The sequence below is a fragment of the Erpetoichthys calabaricus genome, chromosome 4 (assembly GCF_900747795.2).
Source record: "Erpetoichthys calabaricus chromosome 4, fErpCal1.3, whole genome shotgun sequence".
NCBI classification, from domain to species: domain Eukaryota; kingdom Metazoa; phylum Chordata; class Cladistia; order Polypteriformes; family Polypteridae; genus Erpetoichthys; species Erpetoichthys calabaricus.
The window spans coordinates 316,457,011-316,484,768 of NC_041397.2; the positions used below are offsets into that span (position 1 = coordinate 316,457,011).

A 27,758-nucleotide genomic window follows, 5' to 3' on the forward strand; every position below is an offset into this window, starting at 1 on the left:
AGTCGATACGATACGTCATCGAGTCCGTCATATTGGAAGTGGCAAAAGTGCCATTTAAACTAATACAGGTAGACGTGGAAACCGGGTTTTCTGATGAAATAACAATAACGTTTAAAACAGTATCGTTTCCATACAACAGATGTTGGCGAACCGTTTAAATGCAATTATTTATATCCATTTATACACTAATAATGGCAATTATTATATAATATTATTATTATTAAATAATTCTTCCCATATAAGTAACATTTCTCGGACTGCCTTCTTCCATCTCCGAAACATTTCTAGACTTCGTCCTGTTCTTACGTAACACAGTACTGAAGTATTGTTTAATGCCCTAGTCACCTCACGTATAGATTACCGTAATGCTATTCTATCTGGCATCTCTTATCCTTCGCTTACAACTTCTTCAAAATTCTGCTGCCATGATAATAACCCGCTGTTCTAAACCCAGTGAACATATTACACCTCTTCTCTCACAACTTCACTGGCTCCCTGTTAACTACAGAATACGATACAAAATACCGCTCTTAGCATTTAAAGCTCTCCACAAACTCACTGATCTCCTCCAGACTTACACTCCCGCTTGCTCACTCAGGTCCTGTAATTTGAGAGTATTCACTCTGGCAATATGGTGCAGCCTTAGTTTGTGGAAGACACACACAACTAAAGACATGAGCATGAAATGATGGTTGTCAATTTCAATCTGTGTTTCCTCAGTGTGCTCCTTGAGAAAAAAAAACACATCATCTGAACCAATCTCAGCCCGAACAAACTGGTTGATCAAAGATCCACTGACAGCTTGCCCTAATGTCGACTGTCGGATAACACGCTCAGCTACTTTGACCACCTTGACTGGACCCTCAGAAGGAATCATCAAACCTCCTTTGTTTTTTTAATGTGAGCAAGTGGTAGGTTTGATCATCTGATACCGGTACAGTATCTATTACCATACTAGCACGGCACACATCACAGGACAGCTTTCTCGAAATTCCGTCTAAGGGCTACCTCCCACTGCTTCCTAAGATGGATTTCTTTGGGAAACTTTCAAAGTTTGAGAAATGTTAACAGCTAACAACAATCTACATAGTTAGTGACTAAATACGTTTAGCCAAAACGTTGTTTGGAGGCTCACTTGAGCACATAAATGCATAGCTTTGTTAGTTTGGCCTGGCGTAGCTAAAGTTAAGATTATAAAACAGGATTTTCTAATGGCCAAATATTACCAAAATAATTGTTCAGCTTTACCTATAAAATGTAATCCCTGTGATCTGGTTTGGAGCGTACAGCGGTTTGTACAATCCCAAGCAGCACTTGCGTGAGGCATCTTTATCTATTACTTCACTCCACAGCAGTGCCACTCGCAAAATGGCGGAGACGTTGACGTACGATGCTGCTGTTCATGAGGCGTCTAGTAATTCTATGTCTAAGGCGCTGATATCAATGACGTCATTACGCTAGCGTGCCTCAAAATTACGTGATGGGCGTATTTCACGCATGCGTTAAACAGATTGGGCAGCACCGTAAAGTGTGATGACGTAGCCTTGCAATATGAACGCGCACGCAGATCGGGCTGGCAACGGGAATCAGGTAGTGACACACACCGCATACGCTAAATGAAAAAAACGTTAAAAACATGCTTCGAAAGCTCGACCCAGTGTCGAAACCTCAGAATCGAACGGCCCATCACTAGCCAGGGGTCGTGAGAACAAAGTGGACGCTGGGAGGCGTGGAATGTCGGGCTGCTTCGCCGGGTCGTGAGCTTCGAAGTTTTGGACAGCGTCCTCTCTTCTCGCACTGTTTGTGACACTTCAAGTGCTCCGTCGGCTCCTGGGAGAGTGGAAATCGTTGGGAATGAGTGTAATCGGCGCCATCGAAGCACGACTCTGTAAATTGCCATGCACGACTACTCACTGTCCTTACTTAAGGTGAGTTCGGGTCACTAAAACCCCGCAACATTCAAGGTTGCTTTTGTGATGAATTATTTTAAGAAGTAAATCACACGCACATAGTGCAAGGTTGTCAGGCAGAAATTTGGACGATCACATAGAAAATGTAATTTCTGTACCACAGCGGTCGTGTAGCGCCTTTCACAAGTGATCTACTACCGAGAGATGATCCAAATACATTTTAGCTGCTGTTAGTATAACTTACCTGTTGTGTTATAGCGCCTTTAAAATGTAGTTTACCCGAAACCACTCCGGTGGTGCTCAATGTAGCTTTACTTCTTAAATGTTAATGTTTTACTGTTTAATAACTTATAGAATACATTTTATTTTTTTCCCTTGCACTCAGTCTGCGAAGCCACTGGGTAATCAGCTAGTAATTTGTATAATTTTACTTGGGTTAGAATCAAGGCTTATTGGGCTATACAGTAAATAATTCACTGTCATAATCTTCTTTATTTATTTATCTGGTTTGTACAATGCTATACAAATGCTATTCCCTGCCGTTCTTTATTATATTCTGTAAGTGCCATGAGCATGGGAAAGGCGCTATATAAATAATAATATGTTTTATTATTATTATTATAATGGGGTCATACTAAGGACTTCTACTTTTTTGAAGTGATTACTGGTGTAGAAATTTATAAATAACTAGGCCGCATAATTATGTATTGATGGGTGAACACTTCCTGAAAGACACAGTTGTCCAAATGGGGTGGGTTTTGAGGATACGACTGTAGGTGAATGAAAAGAGCGAGGGACGGGGCTGGATGGCGCTCGGGCGCGGAGGGCGGAACGGGGGGGATTCTAGTCTGCTGATTTCTTAGTCATCGTTCAGTACGTACTGCCTGCTCGCGTGGCCGCCCCCAACTCCTCACTTGAGTCGCTTTCGTCTGTGTACAGTCCACATGCACCTGTGAGTCACGTTGACTGTTCATTTTCCAAACACCGCCTCAGTCGTTTTCGTCTCTGCTACAGTCCACATGCACCTCTGAGCCATGTTGACTTTTTATTGTTCTTTTCGGTTCTGGCTGCTTTTCTATATATAATCCACCAAGTCACCCGACCATGGTAGTAGCGACAGGGGGTGTGTACAAAGGGCAGGGACTTAATCAGTGCGAGTGTATGACCCGCACTTACTGGGAATTCCTCGTTCGTGGGGAACAATTGCAAGCCCCGGTCTCCATCACGAATGGGGTTCAATGGCTTACCCATGCCTCTCAGCGCCGGGTAGACACATGTTGATCCATTCAGTGTAGCGCGCGTGCAGCAGCGGACATCTAAGGAAATCACAGACCTGTAATTGCTCAATCTCATGTGGCTGAAAGCCACTTGTCCCTCTAAGAAGTTGGACGCCGACCGCTCGGGGGTCACGTAACTATTTAGCAGGAGGGAGTCTCATTCGTTATCGGAATTAACCAGACAAATCGCTCCACCAACTAAGAACGGCCATGCACCACCACCCACAGAATCGAGAAAGAGCTATCAATCTGTCAATCCTCTCCGTGTCCGGGCCGGGTGAGGTTTCCCGTGTTGAGTCAAATGAAGCGAAAGGTGCCCTTCCGTCAATTCCTTTAAGTTTCAGCTTTGCAACCATACTCTCCCCGGAACCCAAAGACTTTGGTTACCCGGTTGGCTGCCCGGCGGGTCATGGGAATAACACCGCCGGATCACTTGTCGGCGTCGTTTATGGTCAGAACTACGACGGTATGTTGTCTTCGAACCTCTGACTTTCGTTCTTGATTAATGAAAACATTCTTGGCAAATGCTTTCGCTCTCGCTCGAATAGTTGGCGGGCGTGGCTCTGTCATGCGTGTGCCATGGTTGGTTGCTAAGTGAATTGTTGGTGGGCGTGGCTCTGTCTTGCTTGCCATGGACTTAGTGAATTCTTAGAGTTGGTGGGCGTGGCTCTGTGAGTTGTCGTATCCTGTGGTCTTAGAGTTGGTGGGCGGGGCTCTGTCTTGCGTACTCCATGGTGTCTTGCATGCCTTAGTGTATTATATATATATATAGATAAGTTTGAATTCTTTCAACACCACTAGTGAAATCTGTGAGGGTCTTAAAATGCTTTCAGGGGCTGAAGTACATCTGAATGTTCTGTTCTAAAATATCTGAACTGAGATATAGTATTTCTTTTGGACTTTAGCTCATGCAACCACACATATATTTGAGTTGCAGAGAATAAATGCTGTTTTTAAAAGTGATTACCCAAAGGAACCTCAAAAGACAGGCAAAGCATAAAACAAGGGAGTCAAGAGTAACATACTTAAAATAAGATGTGAACTAAAAATTATCATGATAACCAAATACAAAATCATTACCAAACAGAACACTTTTCCTAGTATTTATTAGATGTTTGAAATGGAGAATCACTAATCTTAGACATGTCCTCCCTTATTTTTTATCCAAAATTTGGTGAGATTACTGCAGCTTTGCAATGACATCACACACCAATCACAGCAGGAACATTCGACCCACAGTGCACATAGCTGCTATAAAGAATATGGCTGCACCATTGAAAGAAAATTGCAAAACAATTCCTCCCATGGAAAAAACAATTCATTGGCAATTTGAGTACAAATTACAAAAAATATAAATAGAACAAAACATTTTTTTTTTTAAAAATGACAAAAAAAGCAGTACAGTGACTAACAGGTTCTTGACATGTTCTTACTTTGCCTGTGCCTGAGGCATTCCAATGATTTATTCTTTTGTAAAAGCTTCAGTAAAATATTTATTCCATTTATTTCTTGGGAATCTATGAGGTGTGCTAAATCTTTTAGTGAAGATTACAGCTAAAATGTTTCAGCTGTACAACTTTAATTATTTTGCAAAAAAAAAAAAAAATCATGATTCCCTTTAAGTGAACCATCTATTAATAAAACAGATATGTGTAGTCCATCTGTGACCCTCACCAGGAAAAGCGATTAAGAAAATGAGATGAGGTGAGATATTTCTGGTTCTCCTTTTACATTTTTTAGGTGATTCCTCATCCCAGACAGCTGGCGAAAATCAGAATCCTATGTGTGAGGTTTTGGTATAATTGTGTGCTTTCACTTTGTTCACTTTTATGTTGTTATCATTGTTTCACAGAATGTGCTCTCTTTTTTTAAACTATGGAAATGATGTGATCTAATCTGGTGTTTCCCTATGTTGAGATCAAAATGAACTGAGAAAAGAAGTATTTATTAGTCGTGAATATTATTTCAGTTTCTTTTCCAAAGGAGTTAAGGTAAATTAACCTTCATGGACACATCAAAGAAAGAAGGCTATCCAGCGCCGTCATGTCTGGCCCTGTTGGTACTTGCTCAGCATGATTTCAAGAGTTTCGTGGTCGCAAATAGTGTCCTAGTCTGATTTTTCACTCACTTTTTATGGACAAAATGTGTTACTTTCAGGCATCTCTAATGATCTATGAGTAAGTTATCAAACTTTTGGTATCTGTAGTTGAGGTCCAGAAAGTTTGACTACATAAAGGTCAGGACCATGTCTGCAGTATAAAGTCAACAATGAAGTTCATAGTATGGAATTTGCTAAACCACAGATTACATAGGGTTATGGTGAAAGGAACCTTACCAGAATTAGGTGACGACCAGATTTGTAACAGTTGAAATTTAAAGTAAATAATTGTAAGGTATTAAAAGTAGGAAGTACAAATGTGAGGTCTGAATACACAAATCAAGAGTGCACCTTATGAGAAGGATTTAGGAGTCGTAGTGGACTCTATTGAGTTTTCAGAAACCATTAAGATGACTAACAGAATGTCAGGTTATATTGTGCCTGCATGTGTGCAGTAGAAGTCACAGGTGGTTCTGCTCAAACTTTTATAACACGCTGGTGAGGCCTCATCTGGAGTGCTGTGTGCAGTTTGGGTCTCCAGGCTACAAAAAGGACATAGCAGCACTAGAACAGGTCCAGAGAAGAGCGACTAGGCTGATTCCAGGGTTACAGAGGATGAGTTATGAGGAAAGATTAAAAGAGCTAAGCCTTTAAAGGAGATGAAGAGCAGACATGATTTGAAGTGTTTAATTTTATGAATGGAATTAGTCCAGTGGATTGAGACGGTGACTTTAAAATGAGTTCATCAAGAACACAGGGACACAGTTGGAAATTTATTAAGGTAAATTTCACAGAAACATTAGGACGTTTTTCTTTACAGAGAACCACAGACACATGATATAAGGGACAAAGTAGTGTGGTGGACAGGAGGACTTTAGGGACTTTCAAAACTTGACTTGATGTTATTTTGGAGGATGTTATTTAAAAGAGTAGATATTTTAATACAGTGTTTTTCTCATTTTATTTTAATTTTGTATATAGTTCCACTTTGTAGGTCAGTTGTGCATGTGTTTTGTGTTCCTTGACTCAGTTTAATTTAAATGTTTGTGCATTTCTCCAAAGATTATCATTGTCAAAATATCAGTCTCTATTCATGTAGATCCAATCCTTCACGTCAGTAAGGGAAGTTTTTTGGTTTACCTGTGGTTTGGAGAATTAAGCCTTTATGCTCACAACACAAGACTCGATATTGACATTGGAAAGCAAGAACACTACAAGAGTCTGATACAAATTAACTCCTATTAGAACAGAATTTGAATAAAAGAGAAAAAGTGAAAATTCTGAAATGCCTTTGGATAAGAACATAAGAAATTTGACAAACACGAGGAGACCATTCAGTCCATCAGTCAATTTGTTTAGCAAATAGCTAAGCTATCTCTTCTTGATAGTGACATTCAGTTGGCCATTTGACACAAGAAGCATGGTAGGGTCAAGTTCAAAGAAACTTTGAGGCCTACTGTTTTCATCCATGCATGTGCATTATAGCAATGTGTTAGAAGCTCTGCTGATGAAGTTAACTGGGGAAATAATATAGGTGAGACGTAACTACTAACCTATTTTCCTCTTCCAACCCTGGAATAGAGGAGGATCCCTACAAAGACTACTGATGATACCTTAAGTCTGCCCTGGATGCCCCCCTCTGGTCACCCTTCTACAAAACAAATAACACACATTGAAGCTGACGTTTATTCCAGAGACCATGACTGTTGGGGCCAGACTGCTTATAGGAGCACCCTAACCAAGATTGCTAATGATCAGTGAATGATTATGTTAACTTCCTTTGCATTTATCTTATAAGTTTAAAATGAGCATCATTGTGATTGAACAGGGATCTTGCTGGGGACCCAAACATTTAAACCTATACCGTTTAAGTATTCTTCGGACTCTGCAAGTTCACACAAGGAAAAAAGAGTGAGTTACATGCAAAAACCTGGAACATCCATTCCAGACATGATGAAAATAATGATACTGTATTTCTCAAAGGATATGGCAGCACTTGGGAATTCTTCAAATGCATGAGACTGTTTCTAAAGATAGGTCTGATTTCAACTCTCTTTAGAACATGCAAAAGAAGTTAAATGCGGCCTCATTTAACATCATATTGCTTTTTTACCAAGCTTCTGCAATTAGGACTTCAGTAAAGGATAAAATTCTTACCTTGCATTATGTTCAGCGCCAATAAAAGGGTTATATGTAGATGTCTGTTAAAGGAGACAGACAAAAGATGAAAAAGTGATCACTGAAAAAGTTCACAATATTGCTAGGTAACATATTTTAAATACAACAGATGCTTCCATGCTTCTCATAGATGTTTGTGAGTATAGAAAACTGGTATGTAAACTAGTATGGATTGATACAGGGTAGCAGGAATGTTGTGGTGAATGTGCATCATGACCAGTTTCTCCAGACCCTTCATTCCCATGGAGGATAATTAAAGATACCATTGGAGAAACATAATTTGGTCTAAAACAAAGGCCCAGCTGGGTATTGTCTGTAAATAAGTGAAAATTATTGAAATGTTATCTAATAATAGTTCCAAATGGAAGCTTGTTAAGTGGAAACAGTAAAGGTCCGAGTACTGAACCCTGCAGGACACATTTAACTTCTGAGTATAATGATGGAGTCCAATCAGCATATTTCTGTACATACTGGAACTGATTTGGTGTCAAATGCTGTGCTTAAATGTAACATAATTACGGTGGAATTTCCTTCGTCATAGGATATCAAAATGTCCTTTACAACACGTGTTATGTGCCATTTCTATATTGTGACTGGAATCTCACAAATAAATTGTGATGTGTAAGGTGACTACTTTGACAAGTATTTTTGAGGTAAATATGAAGTAGGTCTGTCATTTTAAAGTGTATGTGGGTCTAGCTGTAGCTTCTAAATAATGGACTGATACCTGACATTTTTAGTGCATTAGGAACTGCACCACTCAGTAATGAACTAGTGAGAAGACTAAGAATGAATGATGACTGAACATGAATTCAGTTTTTTCACTAGTGTTTCTTTGGACTGTTCAAAAGCACAAGTAGTAGGTTTCAATTTACAAATTAAAGTTCTGACTTCCTTTTTTGTTATCACTTTAAATTGACTGAAGTGGTATGTGCAAGGTGAGACAAGCTCTGTCAGGGCTATATTTAGTTTGTGTAGTGAGGCTGGAATCTGGTATCTCATTTAGTTAATTTCTCATTAAAGACATTTTAGTTGTACTCTTAATACACTGTATAGCCATAAAAGTATCATAATGTAGTGAGGCTGGAATCTGGTATCTCATTTAGTCAATTTCTCATTAAAGACATTTTAGTTGTACTCTTAATACACTGTATAGCCATAAAAGTATCATAATGTAGTGAGGCTGGAATCTGGTATCTCATTTAGTCAATTTCTCATTAAAGACATTTTAGTTGTACTCTTAATACACTGTATAGCCATAAAAGTATCATAATATTGAAGGATTTGGAGTCTTTACTAATCTCTACAGTTCTCTGCTTTCTTTTCCATTTCTTCTGTTTTGCAGCGAGATGAAAGTCATGTGATGAAGTCAGGTGCCCCAGCTGTATCCTGCAGGTCTTGTTTTTTACTTACTCACCAATTTAGTGCTTTTATATTTCGTTTTTATTTATTTATTTTAATTGTGTTCTACCGGTTGTTACAAAGAGACTTACAATATGACATTATATATAAGGACCTACTTTTGTTATAATCATGTCTGTTATTTAAGCTCGTATGGCTATTTATTTATTTATTTTTCAATATTATTCTTATCTAATTTATTTCTTTTTCTTACGAGTAATTCCTTGATATCTTGTAAAGCATTTTTTTAGCAACATTCTTTGTATGAAAACGTACTATGGGAATAAATGTTGTCTTTGATGTTGTTGCTGTTCCACCGAGACAATTGGAGTGAGATATGTTAGGCACTGACAGTATTGGAAGAGGAACACACTACCAAACTGCGGCGGGCTGGCGCTCTGCCCAGGATTTGTTCCTGCCTTGCGCCCTGTGTTGGCTGGGATTGGCTCCAGCAGACCCCCGTGACCCTGTGTTAGGATATAGCGGGTTGGATAATGGATGGATGGAAACATTACCAAATGAGTACTGTAATTTTAATAAATAATAAAATATTTAAAACATGTGATTTATATTTTTTCAAGCCTAAATAATACATTTTAAAATAGGTAATTTTTTGGTCTAAAGTTTTTTATTTATTTTTTTTTAATTTTAAATCGTTTATCTCTCAAACCCCGAATCAGTTCGGTTGTCATATTTGGATTCAGCACCCTTAAGTAAATAAAGAACACCTAAAATGTTTGACGGAAACGAAAAAAGAATTCGATATCAATCCACTACCGCAATGATCACATTTATTAAAATAGATCTTTATATATGCGGTCTTCCTACTTGTCTTTAATGCAGCCATTTGTATTCTTTAAATGTTAGCATATGGTAAGTGGTCATAACTACTTATCTGCAATTCTTAGAATTTATGAAAATTTATTTTCTAACTTTTTTCTGGGAACATATTACACCAAGATGAATAAATATTACAAGCGCTGTGAAAATAAAGACTTCAGAAAATTGATTCAAAAGTACCAGTTTAATTGTAGCATTCACAACTCCTTTATATAATAATGTAATCAGATAAAAAGCAACCGAAGTACTTAAAAACAATTCGTTAATATTTTAATTTATCCCAGTCAGCAAGCGTGTCACAACAGGAGGGTGGGTTTGTGGCACAGCTCAGTTATCGAAATTTACATAAAACAGTTTAGATTTGCTTTGTTTTCAAGCTTTTACAGTTAATAAAATAAAAAGCATACTGCCGTATTACGTACAATACAGTACAAAAAAAGTACTTGCCTTGCTCGCATTTTGAACAAGTCAAGGAGTAGTCCGCTGTCTTTTCCGGGGTAAGCGGCAATTAAAACATGGCGCTTTTGAGATGCTCATTAAAAATAACAGGAACAAACAAAATCAGTTCTTGAAGTGGAGAATTAGTTTCGATGAAAAAATTGAGTTTTGTGTGTTTCTCGATCTTTTTAGGTAGTTCGTCAAAAAGGAGTTGATGATTCTTTGTTAGCCTGGTTTCGTTTCCAAAAGAACACGAAAAGTAATACGACGAGTCATCAAAGCATATTGACGGCCCGTGTACCCCTTTGTAATATCTAGAAATAGCGGCTTGTAAAACACCACATCGGATTACAGTAGCTAACGCGCTCAAGTGTGTGCGTGTCGTATCAAACTACAGTCCAACTAAAGTATGCAATACAAACAATACATTAAATATCAGCACCGGAGTATAAAGACCACAGTACGTATAAGGTCAGTCATATAATCCCAACATCACTGACGAAACGCCCTTACCGACAGTCACGTGACACCCATCGCATTACACTGGTGGTGCAGTGAGAAGGGGGGTCAGTCTTGCATGGGGCGGACACGCGTCTTTGGAGGAGAATGAAAAAGGAGCGAGCAGAGGAAAGGGTTTTGTCCGGATGTGATCACCAGCGGAAAGAGGTGGGTGTTATGTTTTATGGTACTCCATGTCCACAAATGTAACGGTCAGACAGGCATTTCGCAACTGCAAATGACCGTATCCGGACGCTGTTTCCTTTCTTAGTCAAAGGGACCATGCGTAATAATTCACAGCCACAGCAGCAGCAGCAGTTAACGGTCTTACAGATACATAAGCCAGATAACGGAGTCGAGGACATCTAGGGCCCCCTTTGCTACAGAACTAAACTGTGGCGATATTATTCGGTTCGTAATTTTAATTATTACACAGGATTGAAAGAGATTGTAACTTTTTAATAAACAGCGCTTGGAAGCATTAACTTTTACACAAGATTTTTGTAATCAAATACTACTGTTCTCGGCTCTTGCTCAGAAAGCGGACGCCACTTGGTTGTTTCACAATAATTTAGATTAGGTATATAAGTAGTGTGACGTCCCGTCGAATAAACACACTCAGGAGCCGCTTGTCCGGGGAAGTCTTCCAAAATGCCGACTGGCTTTTTATTCAATCTGCCGCGATATAAACGGTGCCCTACAGCCGCCCGTTGTCTGGGTCACGGGGACACCTCCAAAATAACAAAGACTAATCACCTTCGTCCTATCTACCTCTCTTACACTAAAAAACAGTTACTTCCCTTCTTTACACCTTATACTGTTCTCCTCACTTTCTCCAGCCTCCAACTCAAACTTCCGGCCACACACCCTTTTTATCACGCCTCATTAATTAACCCAGATCCCTGTCACTCATCTCTCTCTAGGGAGGTGCCCCAAGCCCTTACAAACAGGGTTCCCCCAAGACTCCACCACAACACTGCTTCCCTTCCCTATAGCCCATGCAATGGCAAGACACGTCACAGTAGGTTTCACATTTCTGTTATCATTTTAGCCGTAAAATAATGACTTAACATCAGGGACCTATTTTATTGACCTTAAGGTTAGTGTTTGGGCAAGGGGAAGCCCGTCTCAAGTGGCGTCCGATTTCTGAACAAGACCTCTGATCTCTCTCACATTAGCATGACCCAGATGCGGCCTTAGCGGTGTGCGCGGGAGGGGGGCTAGAGCTGACCAACCCCACGCAAGACCAGTTAAGTCAAACGTTGTTACCAGTATATGTGGACTGTATAAACGTGTGCGTGAATTTAATAAAAATAAATTTTCTCATTACAGCATTCAGCTAATTTTTTACAAGATAACACGCGGACGTTATCAAAATATACCTGAAGAATTTAACAAATCCGCTCGAGCGGGACACGCGTGGTGCCTGGGGCGGTCGCCCCACTTGCCACCCCCCAAACGTCGCTCTCGTCAGCGTTTGTACACCACACACCACCACCACCAACATTTATTTTCATACAAAGGATGTAGCTCAAAGTGCTTTACAAGATGAAGTGAAGTTTATTAAAAATAAGATTAAGCAATACTAAATAACAAAGAATAAAGTAAGGTGCATTGGCTGGGAGGACAGAAAAAAAAAATTGCAGGGTTTCCAAGACCATGAGGCTGCTAAATCAGACCTCATGGTTTGCAGGCTTCGCTTTAACACATTACTAATCATATTGTACATGTTCATTAATAGACCTTACTAATTATCATTACATCTTCCCCAAAAGTAAGGCATTATTTTTAAGCTTAATGTTACAAAGGAGTTTGCATGTTCTCCCCATGTCTGCGTAGGTTTCCTCCGGGTGCTCCGGTTTCCTGCCACAGTCCAAAGACATGCAGGTTAGGTGCATTGGCGATTTTAAATTGTCCAAGTGTGTGTGTGTACCCTGCAGTGGGCTGGAGCCCTGCCCAGGGTTTGTTCCTGCCTTGCACCCTGTGTTGGCTGAGATTAGCTCCAGCAGACCCCCATGACCCTATGTTAGGATATAGCGGGTTGGACAATGACATGACATAATGTTACACATTTCAAATGCTGCTTTGAGAAACATAAACATTTTGAACTATCTGTGACATTCCAAGCATTTCAGAAAGGAAAGCGCTCCACAGGGTCATCAGGACAGTGGAGAGAACAATTGGTTGTACCCCTCCCCACAAATCTACACCTCCCGATGCCGCAAAAAAGCAATAGACATTTCACAGGATTCATCACATCCCGGTCGTTGCCTCTTCCAGCTTTTGCCATTGGGCAAGAAATACAGAGCAATGAAAACCAGGAGAAACCGCCTTAAAAACAGCTTTTATCCAAAAGCAATCATGGCCCTGAACTCAAATAAAACTGCTCCATATCATTCTCCCAATGTGCAATATAGACCTTAAGTCAACCAGTGCAATTTGTATATTTTGTAAAGTACTTTTATTACTATTCGGTTTGTTATTTTCTCTCTTCTTGTCTTTTTAACTCTTATGCCTCACACTGAGTTGACTGCACCTTCAATTTTGTTGTTCCTTTGTAAAAGTGACAGACAATATCTGTCTATCAAAATCCAACATTTAAACTATTTATAAAGAGAACAGTTGTTACAAGAATTTAGCATTTCTCAGTTATTAATGTGATCTTAATCTTCACCATGTCTCAATAAGTCATTTTACTTGACATGTTGATCTTCTGGTTATTTGTGCTTGCAGCTGAGATGTTCTTTCCTGGTTTATATTTGTCTTCTTGTCAGCATTTGTTTCACTTGTGTTTGTGTTCTGATTAGAGATCACTGGTCTTTTAATGTCCCAAAGGTTTCTTCTCAGCATGTCTGTATGTTTTATGATGTAGGACTGTGACTGTTCTAATACTGTTCATGTTTGTGTCCATGTGCTGTATTTATTCTTGCACTTTACTATATCACCAGGGCGGAGTTCATGTGTACCTCTATCGAAGTAGAAGTTTTGTTTTCTTTCTGTTGTTCCTTGTACTTCTTCATCTTCTCCCCTTCTTTTATTCTTAGCAGGTTCTCATTGATGGGTAAATTTGTTGTTAATCTCCTGCCCGTGCATAGCTGTGCTGGAGAAAAGCCACACTCTAGGGGTGTTGTACAGTATGCAAGAAAACTCTTCTAGAAATCACATCCAATATTTTTGGCCTTCTGCATCAGATGCTTCACTATTTGTACTGACTTCTCAACCACTCCATTTGACTGAGGGACACGTGGGCTTGAAGTATTATGAAAAACTAGACATTAAGCCCGTTACAATAACGGGCACTAGAACAGTAGTCCATAAATATTAGTAGGAACAGTTTATATTAAATGGCAAGGGACCTTTTACCTCATTACAGGCATTTTACGGAAAAAATTTAATTTTCTCTGACAGTAATACTGGCTTTGCTGTCCGTAATATGCGTTTCATTTTCTGTCACAACAGTGGGCAATCAGCAGATTCTCCTCAGCAACTGATGTAATGTGCGCAAAAATAAATCTACTTTTACTTTACACTTTACCGGGCCAAGCTTTCTTAATCGCAAATCTGACATCCTCAGAGTGAACACTTGCACAACAATGGGGAAGCTGGTCTCCGCGTCTCAGTACCCGATTGGATGTTTTCTGTTTTAGGTCTTACCTCATTTACCGAAATCCGATTGGATCTGCTGCGCGATATTTTATAGGTCCCGCCCTCTCTGTCTTGTGTGACGCGTCAGGCGGCCTTTGAAGCAGCGCACCGTGCCCCGCGCATGCGCATGTCACCAGAAGACACACACACGGACACTGGACGCACACAGGGGCTTTATTAAAGAGGACGGCCCAATCTTTTCAGAATGTTTTGAACTTCTTATTAGCAAACTGTGGTCCATTATCACTAAATACCTCATTGGTCAGAAAAGGAAATACAGTTTAAAGAGGAATGAAGTAAATGGGGGTGCCAATTAAAAGAGCTTCAGTTTTGGTGCTGTTCAGCTTGAGGAAGTTCTTGGACGTCCAGGCCTCAATCTCATCCAAGCAAGAGGAAAAAGTTGATGGAGGTGTAAGAGAAGTCGAATCCAGTCTCACATAGAGCTGCATATCATTGGCATAGCAATGAAATGAAACTCCATGCTTGCGGATGATGTGACCCAGGGGTAGTATATAGATATTAAAGAGGGTCGGCCCAAGGACTGATCTTTGTGGGACTCCACAGGTGACAGTGTGGGTATGTGATTTAGCATCCCCCAAGGCCACATACTCAGCCCTATCTGTAAGATAGGACTTGAACGACTCGAAAGCAATGCCAGAAAGTCCAATTGTATAGTGAAGATGATGAAGGAGAATATTATGATCTATCGTATCAAATGCAGCTGTAAGGTCCAGGAGGATAAGGAGTGATGGAGAGCCCTGGTCAGCAGCCATCAGGAGGTCATTGGTGACTCTGACCAGGGCTGTTTCTGTGCTGTGAGAAGTTCAGAAACCAGACTGAAATTTTTCAAACAGATTGAGTTTTTTGAGGTGATCCTGAAGCTGAACCAAGACAGTCTTTTCCAAAACCTTAGACAAAAATGGAAGGTTGGAGATCGGACAATAGTTTGCTATCACTTCAGGATCCAAAGAGGATTTTTTTAAATGAGGTGTAATTTTTGCGGTTTTCAAGGCCAGTGGGACTAAGCCACTCTGGAGAGAGTGATTAATGATGTCAGCAATAACAGGGCTTATATCTGATACATTAGCTTTTATCAGAGGAGTAGGAAAAGGGTTCAATGAACACGTTGAAGGTCGCATCCTCTGTATGATGTCCTCAGCTTCTTTAACTGTGGTACAGAGGAACTGGGAAAGGCAGCCCATTGGCTTTGATGTAGAAACATTCAGCGATGGAAGGCTGGAGGCAGACAATGAGGAGAGGATGCTGTCCACTTTAGAGGTGAAATATTCAATAAAATTATTGCACTGCTCCTCTGTGAAATTATTACAGGCATAGGCGTGAGGATTGAGTAAATGGTTTATCACGGAAAAAAAGTTGTTTGGAATTTCCAGGACTGTTGTTGATTAAATTTGAATAGTATTGAGATCTGGCTGTGGTCAGTGCCCTGGAGTAGTTTTTTTGGTGTTCCCGATAAGCTATATTAGCTATATCTACATATTAGGAAAGCGAGTGTAGATGCTGAAGTTCTCTTTGTGCAGTCGTGGCTGCTTCTTGCCCTTCAGACTGGCTCACTGTTCAGCTTGGCAAACTGGATTTCAGCTGTTTGGTTAGCAAAGAGAAGGTTTGCCGGGTTCAGCTCTCCAAGTGATGGAGTGACTCATAACTTTTTAGGTTTCAGAGGGCTGTTTTGCGTATTCCTCCATCCTGAGAATCTCCAGGGAGTTCATTGAGTGTCCAGCAAATATTTCAGAAAGAGAGAGAGTTGCAAACCCAGCCACCGTGGATGCACAAACCAGTGTGTTTCTTCATGCCTGTCCTATGGACATGGCTGTGGTGAGAACAAATTTTAAAAAGAGGGTGGAACATAGGGTGAAATACAAGAGTGGAGGAAAATGCACACAGGTAGTTACATCCCATGCAGAAGAGTCAATCTGAAGGAGATTAAAGACTGCAAAGTGGTGGCAGGGGAATGTGTAGTTAAGCAGCATATGATGGTGGTCTGTAGGATGACGTTGGAGATCAAGAAGAGGAAGAGAGTGAGGGCAAAGCCAAGGATCAAATGGTGGAAGTTGAAAAAGGAAGACTGCAAGGTTGAGTTTAGGGAGGAGGTGAGACGGGCACTGGGTGATAGTGAAGAATTACAAGACAGCTGGGAAACTACAGCAGATGTAGTAAGGGTGACAGCTAGAAGGGTGCTTGGCGTGACATCTGGACAGAGGAAGGAGGAAAAGGAAACCTGGTGATGGAACGGGGAAGTACAGGAGAGTATATAGGGGAAGAGGTTGACAAAGAAGGAGAGTGGAATAGTCAGAGAGATGCAGAAAGTAGACAAGAGTACAAGGAGGTAAGGTGCAAGGTGAAGAGAGAGGTGGCAATGGCTAAAGAAAATGCGTATGATGAGTTGTATGAGAGGTTGGACACTAAGGAGGGAAAAAAGGACCAGTGGGTGAGACAGAGGGGCCGAGCTGGGAAAGATGTGCAGCAGGTTAGGGTGATAAAGGATAAAGATGGAAACATACTCACAAGCTAGGAGAGTGTGTTGAGAAGATGGAAAGAGTAGTTTGAGGGGCTGATGAATGAAGAGAACAAGAGAAAGAAGAGGTTGGAGGATGTGGACATAGTGAATCGGGAAGTGCAACGGATTACCAAGGAGGAAGTAAGGACAGCTATGAAGAGGATGAAGAATGGAAAAGCCATTGGACCAGATGACATACCGGTGGAAGCATGGAAGTGTTTAGGAGAGATGGTAGTGGAGTTTTTAACCAGATTGTTTAATGGAATCTTGAAAAGTGAGAGGATGCCTGAGGAGTGGAAAGGACGTGTACTGTTACCAATATTTAAGAATAAGGGGGATGTGCAGGACTGCAGTAACTACAGGGGGATACAATTGATGAGCCACAGCATGAAGTTATGGGAAAGAGTAGTGGAAGCTCAGTTAAGAAGTGAGGTGATGATTAGTGAGCAGCAGTTTGGTTTCATGCCAAGAAAGAGCACCACAGATGTGATGTTTGCTCTGAGGGTGTTGATGGAGAAGGATAGAGAAGGCCAGAAGGAGTTGCAGTGCATCTTTGTGGACCTGGAGAAAGCATATGACAGGGTGCCTCGAGAGGAGCTGTGGTATTGTATGAGGAAGTCGGGAGTGGCAGAGAAGTATGTAAGAGTGGTACAGGATATGTACTAGGGAAGTGTGACAGGTCTTTGTTCTTGCTTGGGTCCATTTTACACCTCAACAGGTCTGGAGAGATGTCAGTGCCACTCCGATTTACACTTTTGTTATCAGATGAAGTCCAGGCAGATCCTGCTGCAATCTGGAGTTCAGACACTTATTTTGGAATACAAGTGGGGGTTTTGTACAGCTGGATGCCTGGTAAATCTGCTTTCTTAACAGGCCTGGTGTGCCATGAAACCCTAGTAGAATGGGCAATGACAACTTTGTCTAACGTATCCCCCTCTTTGGAAGTTGACGTTCGCTGAGGCATGTCATACTTTGAAACACAAATTGTCATGAGGAATTATACCATTAGTGTCCACAAGGCGGATGTTAGTTATTGTACACCTGTTATGCCATAAACTTTAAATCTCACTTCTTTGGATTCTAAGCCAGCATATCACAATTGTTTGCAATTTGTCACGTTACTCCACAAGTTGCTGCGGTACATGACAGTATTCAACTATTCATTCTGCATTGCTGGGTTCATGCATTTCTCTAACTACCCCCTGCCATTTGGTGCTTAAACTTCTGACGTCCGTCACTTCAGTAGTGTCTGATATGTAAGGTTGCGTGTGTATTAGTGTGACATTATATAGCTTCACTAATATCTGAAGATGTAGAGACTTGAAGTCCTTAAGGGCTCTACTCATAAGGTGACACAAGAAAGGATCCACACCCCACAGACTATCATCCAGCTTGTCTTCTCTATTACCCATTTACAAGAACTCTTACTTTCCTTTTCTTTGCCATCAGGAAGTTTACCTGGAGTGTTCTGTACACGAAGGTTATCTCAGGGTGCTTGAACCTTCAGTGTTTCTTGCCTGATCAAAGATAACACAAGGAATGTCTAAGGCCTCTTAAAGCACCAAGTACTTCATAGTGTACTGTTAAGTCCTCAGTGTGCACTCAGCCTCTTCTGGAACATGGATCAGAATGGGCTGTCTGCCAGTACAATGGCAGTAGCCCACTTGTATCTGTCAAGTGTTTCCTGAGCCTTCTAGTGTAATGAGTCGACTAACTAGTAGCCACTTTCTCAGCTATAACTTCGTGGCTTCACCTCCACCTCTTAGCTTAGCAGTATATTTTGCATAGTACACAGTCTTATGTGCCATGTAGCCATAAGTTTGTTTCCACTACCTTACCTTAGAAGAGAATATATGTCAGATTCGCAACACTAATGTGTCCTCAACTTTTCGCCAGTAAGTGGTGACCTTTGATCAAACATACTCTCACAGAAAGGCCTCACTTGCTCACATTTGGGTTCACTCAAATTGCGCTTGTGGTTGAAGTTGTGTCCTTTGGGCAGGTGGGCACTCAGTCCACAGATAAAATTATAGCTTACTGTAAAGCCATTTTGTTTCCTGTGGAAGGATTCACCACTGGCTTATTCAATTGTTATGAATTCAAGACCATAGAAAGGTAATGCCTTTATTGTGGAACAACACTCGGGTTCAGGGCTATTTATCCAGAAGAGCCACTTACAGTTAGATCAGATCCTGCATACACCAACTGGAGAAGAATTGTTAAATCTTTGAAATTACATAATTTTCTTTCTGCACAGAAACTAGACAACAGTCAGGGTTTGACTTACTTGTTTGTGTTGAGATGAATGTTTCATTTCGACCCTCCCACCGGCTTCTGGCTATTCACTCCTGAGAGTAAGTGGGCGGAAACTGCCCCTCGCTCACGCCTCATGGGGTTGGGCCCAGTAGCCTTAGCTTGCTTATTTGCCTTCTAACTTTCGTTCAGACATGAATTAAGCCCCTTAATTATTTTTAAATGGCACCAAGCAGTTTTACAACGTTAAAAGTTTTCTGATTTTTGGAACTTTCTTTACTGTTCACTTTTAAAGACTGGCTTCGTAATTTATCACGCTCTTTCCACCTTCGCGGAGGCCCGATCACTCCCGATCACTGCCTTTTGATTTCTTTTCATTGTTGTGGAGATTAGCAGTCGGGCACATATTCTAGGCTTTGCTGAATATTTCTTAAATATTCGCTAGTGTTACTCATTTTAACTTGGATTAAATTCTTCAAAGAACCACGCGATTGCTCTTACTCTTTTAAGTCAACATTTTCTTAATTGGCAAAGAGAGTTGCGTTCTCATAAGGAGGGTTATAAAGATTCATGCATGTCTTTCATGCAGCATTATCTGTGAGGACACGGTATAGGTTTCCATTTTGTAAAGCTCGGGTTTTAGATGAGCCATTTCATGCAGTTCATTTTTATCCTCTTATACAGGAATGAGCTCAGTGCAATGCGAGCTCATGTTGATGCAGAGCGACCTCCCCTTTCAGTCGTTTCAGGGGATAACTTCTCTCTTACCATTTTCTTCCTTTCATTTTCGTTTTCTAAACAGAGCTTGGTAAAAGTGCTAGATAAGTAAGTGAATTGCATTATTACTTTTTGTAATCCTGATTCAACTGAATGGGAAGGCAGTTTGTTTAAGTGTGATTTTAAAATATCCTTGTTGTTCATGCGTTCCTTTCACAAATCATTCATTCATTAAATGGTTTTGTTTAATCAAAACAAAAACTAAACAACTACACGTGCAATGCAGGATTCATAGATCCATTCGTTGATGAGAAAGCTTTTTTTTATGTTTTTTTGAGATATTATTTTCCTTTTAACAATGTGCCGTGAGCGGGATTCAAACCCTAATCATTGTGGTAATTTGTAGTAGATTGTCTCTCAAAAATAGCAGCTATACCTCAACTCATGTGGCGCAATTCTGGTGCCAGTCAATGTGAGATACTGCACATGCCCATATCTCAAAGTGACTGAGAGCAGCTCCTCGTATGTGTGTGTGTATATCTCTCTCCCTTAGCAAAGCTGACTGCTGACGAAACTCAGCTGCGTGTCCCCGCGTATCAAGCCGAGATGAAAACTTTATGGGCGCACATCAGTTTGTGATTCAGATATTTTTTTAGGCCAGCAGAGAAGGCCTTGAAGGCCCTGACGGCCTGCCACTGATATATATATATATATATATATATATATATATATATATATATATATATATATATATATATATATATATATGGTTGAAATTGTTTACTGTCAAATAAATGCAAAGAGTACACGACACGTGTTTCGCCCTCATTCTGGGCTCATCAGGTGTACACACTCCACTGCACTCCCTCTCGGGAATCGAACCTTGAATGTCAGCGCCAGAGGTGATGCCCCTAACGTGCATTGGAGTGTGTACACCTGATGTACACCTATATATATATATATATATATATATATATAAAGGTACTGGTCATAAAATTAGAATATCATGACAAAGTTGATTTATTTCAGTAATTCCATTCAAAAAGTGAAACTTGTATATTACATTCATTCATTACACAGAGACTGATGTATTTCAAATGTTTATTTCTTTTAATGTTGATGATTATAACTGACAACTAATGAAAGTCCCAAATTCAGTATCTCGGAAAATTAGAATATTGTGAAAAGGTTCAATATTGAAGACACCTGGTGCCACACTCTAATCAGCTAATTAACTCCAAACACCTGCAAAAGCCTTTAAATGGTCTCTCAGTCGAGTTCTGTAGGCTACACAATCATGGGGAAGACTGCTGACTTGACAGTTGTCCAAAAGATGACCATTGACACCTTGCACAAGGAGGACAAGACACAAAAGGTCATTGCTAAAGAGGCTGGCTGTTCACAGAGCTCTGTGTCCAAGCACATTAATAGAGAGGCGAAGGGAAGGACAAGATGTGGTAGAAAAAAGTGGACAAGCAATAGTGATAATCGCACCCTGGAGAGGATTGGGAAACAAAACCCATTCAAAAATGTGGGGGAGATTCACAAAGAGTGGACTGCAGCTGGAGTCAGTGCTTCAAGAACCACCACGCACAGAAGTATGCAAGACATGGGTTTTCAGCTGTCGCATTCCTTGTGTCAAGCCACTCTTGAACAAGAGACAGCGTCAGAAGCGTCTCGCCTGGGATAAAGACAAAAAGGACTGGACTGCTGCTTTCTGATGAAAGTAAATTTTGCATTTCCTTTGGAAATCAAGGTCCCTGAGTCTGGAGGAAGAGAGGAGAGGCACAGAATCCACGTTGCGTGAGGTCCAGTGTAAAGTTTCCACAGTCAGTGATGGTTTGGGGTGCCATGTCATCTGCTGGTGTTGGTTCATTGTGTTTTCTGAGGTCCAAGGTCAACGCAGCCGTCTACCAGGAAGTTTTAGAGCACTTCATGCTTCCTGCTGCTGACGAACTTTATGGAGATGCAGATTTCATTTTCCAACAGGACCTGGCACCTGCACACAGTGCCAAAGCTACCAGTACCTGGTTTAAGGACAATACAATACAATACAGTTTATTTTTGTGTAGCCCAAAATCACACAGGAAGTGCCGCTATGGGCTTTAACAGGCCCTGCCTCTTGACAGCCCCCCAGCCTTGACTCTCTAAGACAAGGAAAAACTCCCAAAAAAACCTAGTAGGGAAAAATGGAAGAAACCTTGGGAAAGGCAGTTCAAAGAGAGACCCCTTTCCAGGTAGGTTGGGCGTGCAGTGGGTGTCGAAAGAAGGGGGTCAATACAATACAATACAATACACAGAACAGAACAATTTCTCAATATAGTAAGAAATAAAAAATATAAATTTTAGAAGTACAGAGCAGAATTGAACAGTAGATGATATATCCCATAATAAGATTTGGATTTGTATAGAGTCCTGGAGACCTCATCCTTCAAGCTGCCTCCCCCATTTGGCCATTCCATGGCTGAAACAGTGCTGGGCCAGCCAATCCGATGAAAGGACCCCTCTTTCCCACGATTCCCGCGATCCTCCATCTGGGATGACTTTTCCTTAGGCAGGCAAAACAACTTGGCAGGTGGGCCATGGCACCAAGTGCCACATTTGAGTACCAAGAAGAAAAACAGAATAAGTGAGGGTTAGTATACAATTATAACTGTCATGTTACTTATGTTTAAGTGCTAATGACTAACAATAGAGATGCAGTCTGTACAGTTAATCAGCAGCTCTAGTCAGGATATGCTAAACTGAAGTAGTGAGTCTTCAGCCGGGATTTAAAAGCTGAGACCGAAGGGGCATCTCTTATAGCAGCAGGCAGACCATTCCACAGTTTAGGGGCCCTGTAACTAAAAGCTCGACCTCCCACTGTTATTTTATTAGTCCTTGGAATCATAAGCAGACCGGCATCTTGAGATCTTAATGTGCGCTCTGGTTTGTAAGTCAGGACCATGGTATCCCTGTTGTTGATTGGCCAGCAAACTCGCCTGACCTTAACCCCATAGAAAATCTATGGGGTATTGTGAAGAGGAAGATGCAATACGCCAGACCCAACAATTCAGAAGAGCTGAAGGCCACTATCAGAGCAACATTGGCTCTCATAACACCTGAGCAGTGCCACAGACTGATCGACTCCATGCCACGCCACATTGCTACAGTAAACCAGGCCAAAGGAGCCCCAACTAAATATTGAGTGCTGTACATGCTCATTCTTTTCATGTTCATACCTTTCAGTTGGCCAACATTTCTAAAAATCCTTTTTTTGCATTGGTCTTAATTGATATTCTAATTTTCCGAGATACTGAATTTGGGACTTTAATTAGTTGTCAGTTATAATCATCAACATTAAAAGAAATAAACATTTGAAATACATCAGTCTGTGTGTAATGAATGAATCTAATATACAAGTTTCACTTTTTGAATGGAATTACTGAAATAAATAATCTTTGTAATGATATTCTAATTTTATGACCAGCACCTGTATTTTAATGAAAATAGGAAACGGTGATTATCCATCAACAGATGATATAATTGTGGTCCCGGACGAGTTGTGCACATTAGTGACTACCGTCCAGGAACTGATAGATCACATTTATCCAGGCATTGCTCAAATACAGAATAAGCCCATAGAATGGTTTTGTGAACGGGCCATTTTGACTCCAAAAAACGATCAAGCTGCGTTCATTAATGACATGTTGCTGAAGTCCTTTGACAGAGAAGAAATGGTGTACAAGTCGATAGACACTGTCTGTAATGTAGATGAAGCCGTTAACTATCTGATAGAGTTTTTAAATTCCCTTAAACCACCGGGTCTTCCATACCATAAGCTTACTCTGCAGAAGGGCACACCCGTAATGCTCCTTCGGAATTTAAAACCACCGAAACTATGTAATGGCACTAAACTGCAAGTCAAAGCCCTGCATAAAAATGTAATCGAAGCCTTTATTTTGACTGGGTGTGCTCAAGGAGAAAAAGTGTTCGTGCCACACATTCCTCTAATATCCAGTGACCTCTCCTTTGACTTTAGGAGACTGCAATTTCCCCTCAAAGTATGCTTCGCCATGACAATAAACAAGTCTCAGGGCCGTAGATTTAAGGGAAGATTGTTTCTCCCACGGTCAGTTTTACGTAGCTTGCTCATGCGTAAGTTTGCCCACGAGCCTGGTAATATTAGTGCCGCCCAATAAACAAACAAAAAATATTGTTTATAAGGAAATCCTCTAAAAACCAATTAAATATTTACACTCCCACGGCATCAGAAGTTCCACGCGAACAAAGTCACGGGCAATAACTATAACTTCATATATATGTTTCCGAAAAAAAAGTATATTAAAACAGAGTCCCGCATGGACGAAGTCGCGGGTAAAAGCTAGTATATGTATATATACAGTTGTGCTTGAAAGTTTGTGAACCCTTTAGAATTTTCTATATTTCTGCATAAATATGACCTAAAAGCCCCAAAGATCCGGACTCCACATCATATGTGAATCACATTACAGTGATACAATATTAACAGTACAACCACAGAAAACACACACACAACACCAGAGGGATAATAAGAATAAACGAACACTCCGTAACAGTAAACAACGTATAACTAATGGAGTCACGGTCTCGGCTCCAAAACGAAAGAACTCGACTAACGGACATACACAAACAAGCCGGCAAGGATAAAATCAATGAACGTAGGCACCTACGACGCGCGTCTGAAACAGCGGGAACAAAGCAGGCACGGCTTCAAAACGAAACAGATCGACTAACGGAGATACAAATACGAGCCCGCAAGGATAAAAGCAATCCACACAGGCACCTACAACGCGCGTCTGACAATGTTGATTCTGAAGACGAGAGTGAGCATCTTAATTTCCCCCTAGAATATTTAAACACCATTAACCCGGCCGGATTACCACAACACAGTCGTACCCTTAAAGTCAGGACAATAGTCATGCTATTAAGAAACCTTAATACTAAACACGGTTTATGCAACGGTACACGGTTAGTCGTGAACACCATGACAGAAAATGTTATTGAAGCAAAAATACTTACAGGATCGCATACAAACAATACTATTTTGATTCCCAGGGTTGACCTTACATGTTCTGACCTGGAATTACCTTTTACACTTAAACTACGCCAATTTCCCATTGCAGCTGCATTTGCCATGACAATCAACAAATCCCAAAGACAGACCATGGACAGAGTGGGCATTTACCTCTCTGAGCCTGTATTTGGACATGGACAACTTTATATAGCCTTCTCAAGAGTTCGGCGTTCATGTGACGTTAACGTCAAGATTATAAATACTCCATACCAAGGAAAACTCATTCAAGGACAACACGCCATCTTTACTACAAATGTTGTGTATAAAGAAATATTCGAATAAATCTTTGTAATGTGCCATGCTATGGATTCTTTACTTCCTATGTACGTCATCTACACCTTTACACTCCAATATATCTCATACATAGATCTGCGCAAACTCAAAGCCATTCTATACTTACATAACATAACAATTAAGCTACTATTGTCATGTACATATATTACATAGACCTACAGATATGATACATATGTGCCAATTACCAAGAACGAAAATAATCTCTTTAAAATGTATTTCGGGTTACCCAAAACCAGGGGTTGGCGAGCGAAGCAAGCAGGGGGCGAATCTATATAATTCTTTATGAAATATTTGGAATTTTGTGACTCACCATTTGTTCTTTCTGGATTTTACCATTGCCCCTCTTATTGACCTTGTGTAAAGGTATTACAGGAAAGGTATTTAACGAATACTCCATCACATATTTTTATGTTTTTTCTTACCCTGTGTTGTTAGTTCTGGAAACAATGGGCTCCAGTGATGTTAGGCTCACGTCTTCAGTTTGCCTGTCTAAAAACAAAGAAAACAAATTCTATTGTAAAACTCTGTAGTAGAAAGACCAGGTATTTCACCGGTACACAATTCTCTGCTGAGAAAGTTTCCTGGCTATTGTCGTTCAACTCACCCCTTGTGCTTCTCTGTTATTTATTGTTTTGTTAGTCCTTTGATCCTTTTGCACTTTTGGTTCTTGAAGTTTTGCTTTTATTTTTGGTTTCCCTCTTTCTTTGTTGTAGACTTCATTTTTGTACTAATTAAGGCAGTACAACATATGCATGTGTGTTAGAGGACCATCTTACAGGCTCAACGAGACAAGAGAGGGTGATGCCACTAACATCATCACCTTCTTCTTTCTCCACAGTGCTAAGAAGCTGCCCAGTGATGGCATTTGACCTCAACACTTGAGATCCAGCTGCCATAAAACCCCGGAAGTCCCAGAAAGAGGCGTCATTACTGGCTTGAGAAAACCACTAGACCCGGCTCCACTAGCAGCGACAGTTTCCAGAACTTAATTTAATTGAATTCCTGTATACAGGACATACACTGAAGAGCATCTTTTTATTTTTTGTTTATTAGCTTTGTCCTCAGACAATAATAGGGATGAACCAGTTGTCACCCCACAATTTCACTGTCTGCAGTATGGAATAACTAAGAAAGAAGGATAATTGGATTGTTGAAATAATAAAAAAGTAAATAGTTTTATTATTCTTAATGGTTAAAATAAAAAAAAACAAAAAAAACAAACACAATAGTGTGTTTAGCAATATTTCAATAAGAAAAGAAAAAGGTTGTAACTATTTACATCCCTGGCTGAAGGATAATTTGTCTGAGTATCATGCATTTGTGTTAAAGATCTGAACTTATCACTGGAGACCAGAACATGTCTTAGCATGACATACATACAGCTCGAGGTCATTTCATCTCAAGCACTTGGAGAAAGAGGATGGCAAACACGTCGAACTGCGAGTTTACCTAGAAATTGACAAATTGAAAGCATCTGTTGTGAACTGGAGTCCGAAAGCACCCAAGTTTTAAAAACCTGCATAACCACTTCCAATAAAGCCCACTAGAGGGGGATATACCGCCAAACACCAGCTAGATAAACAAGCAAACACAGAAACTGCATAAGAAAAAGAATTTATTTTTCACAGAAATGTTATGCCAAACAGTTAAGCTCTGTAGGACCTCCACACAGGGCATCCTGTAATGGCGTCTTCATGTGCCAAAAAGTAGAGGCCATGATTATGGAAGATCAGTTATCTTTAATGTTATTGTCTATTAACTTGGCATTTCGGTAGGCACTTTTTCCCCAGTCACCCATACTCATTTGATGTCAAAGGTCAGTTCCCAATGGATTTCCTGAGTGTTGACACTGCATCAGACAGCATATTGTATATTATAATTCAGCCATGAGAACAGGGACCTTCTTAGAGAAAATCCCATTGACATTTTCTCAAAGACTGTTACTGTGGATAAAATGTTGGTTCATCACATGACCCTGAAAAATAAAGAGTCTGTGAAATGGAATCATACGGAGTCCCAATCCCCCAAGAAGTTCTGTGTAAAACAGTTAGCTGAATAAGTCACGGCAGAAGTTTTCTGGGATACAAGTGGTGTTCTGCTGTTGAAATTCATGCCACACAAGTCAATCATCATTGGGGAAACCTACGCTTCCACAGTGGAGTCATTACATGAAACATCATGGGAAACTGTCAGCAGGTGTGATATTCCTTCACAGCAACACACCATCCCACAGATCTAAAAAAAAAATTTGAAGGCTGTAATCAGCGAATGAGGCTCCATAGAAGAACCACAAAATGTGCATACACACCTTTCCACACAAAAATTGGTATTTATAAAAGAAACCTTGATGGGAGAACATATTGGCAACCAACAGGGGGCACCAGAGAGCCCGAAACACAACCTCACAGACACAAATCCCTTTCAAATAAAACTGGTTTATTTTCACAGTTACCTTCCATAAAGGTTCCAATAACACAATAAGCATAGTGCTTCTTAGTTTCTGTCTCTTTTCTCCTCCTCTTCACCTTCCAGCTTTGTCCATTTCCACCCAAATTTGACTTGTCTGAATGAAGGCAAGTGGCCTCTTTAATCTTAGATT

At 40.4% G+C, this 27,758-nt stretch overlaps 2 protein-coding genes and 1 long non-coding RNA gene across 5 annotated transcripts in view; 2 read left to right on the forward strand and 1 right to left on the reverse strand.

The window, feature by feature from the left end:
- LOC114641108 (CD276 antigen homolog) overlaps window positions 1-27,758 on the forward strand; it is a 722,545-nt gene that overhangs the window by 473,947 nt on the left and 220,840 nt on the right. The window lies entirely within an intron of this gene.
- Window positions 1-27,758, reverse strand: part of LOC114641109 (CD276 antigen homolog) — a 745,815-nt gene that overhangs the window by 412,712 nt on the left and 305,345 nt on the right. Inside the window, exons 1-2 of the mRNA XM_051926025.1 lie at window positions 10,152-10,656; window positions 7,443-7,486 (exon numbers count right to left, since the gene is read on the reverse strand). Of these exons, the coding sequence (XP_051781985.1) occupies window positions 7,443-7,486; window positions 10,152-10,162 (55 nt within the window). The 5' untranslated portion in view covers window positions 10,163-10,656. Of the gene's footprint in view, window positions 1-7,442; window positions 7,487-10,151 lie in introns of the transcript that reaches the window.
- LOC114641116 (uncharacterized) lies at window positions 1,553-26,692 on the forward strand. The gene is made up of 3 exons (XR_003714251.2): window positions 1,553-1,928; window positions 8,809-8,858; window positions 25,998-26,692. It is a non-coding gene; the product is annotated as an uncharacterized LOC114641116 (long non-coding RNA).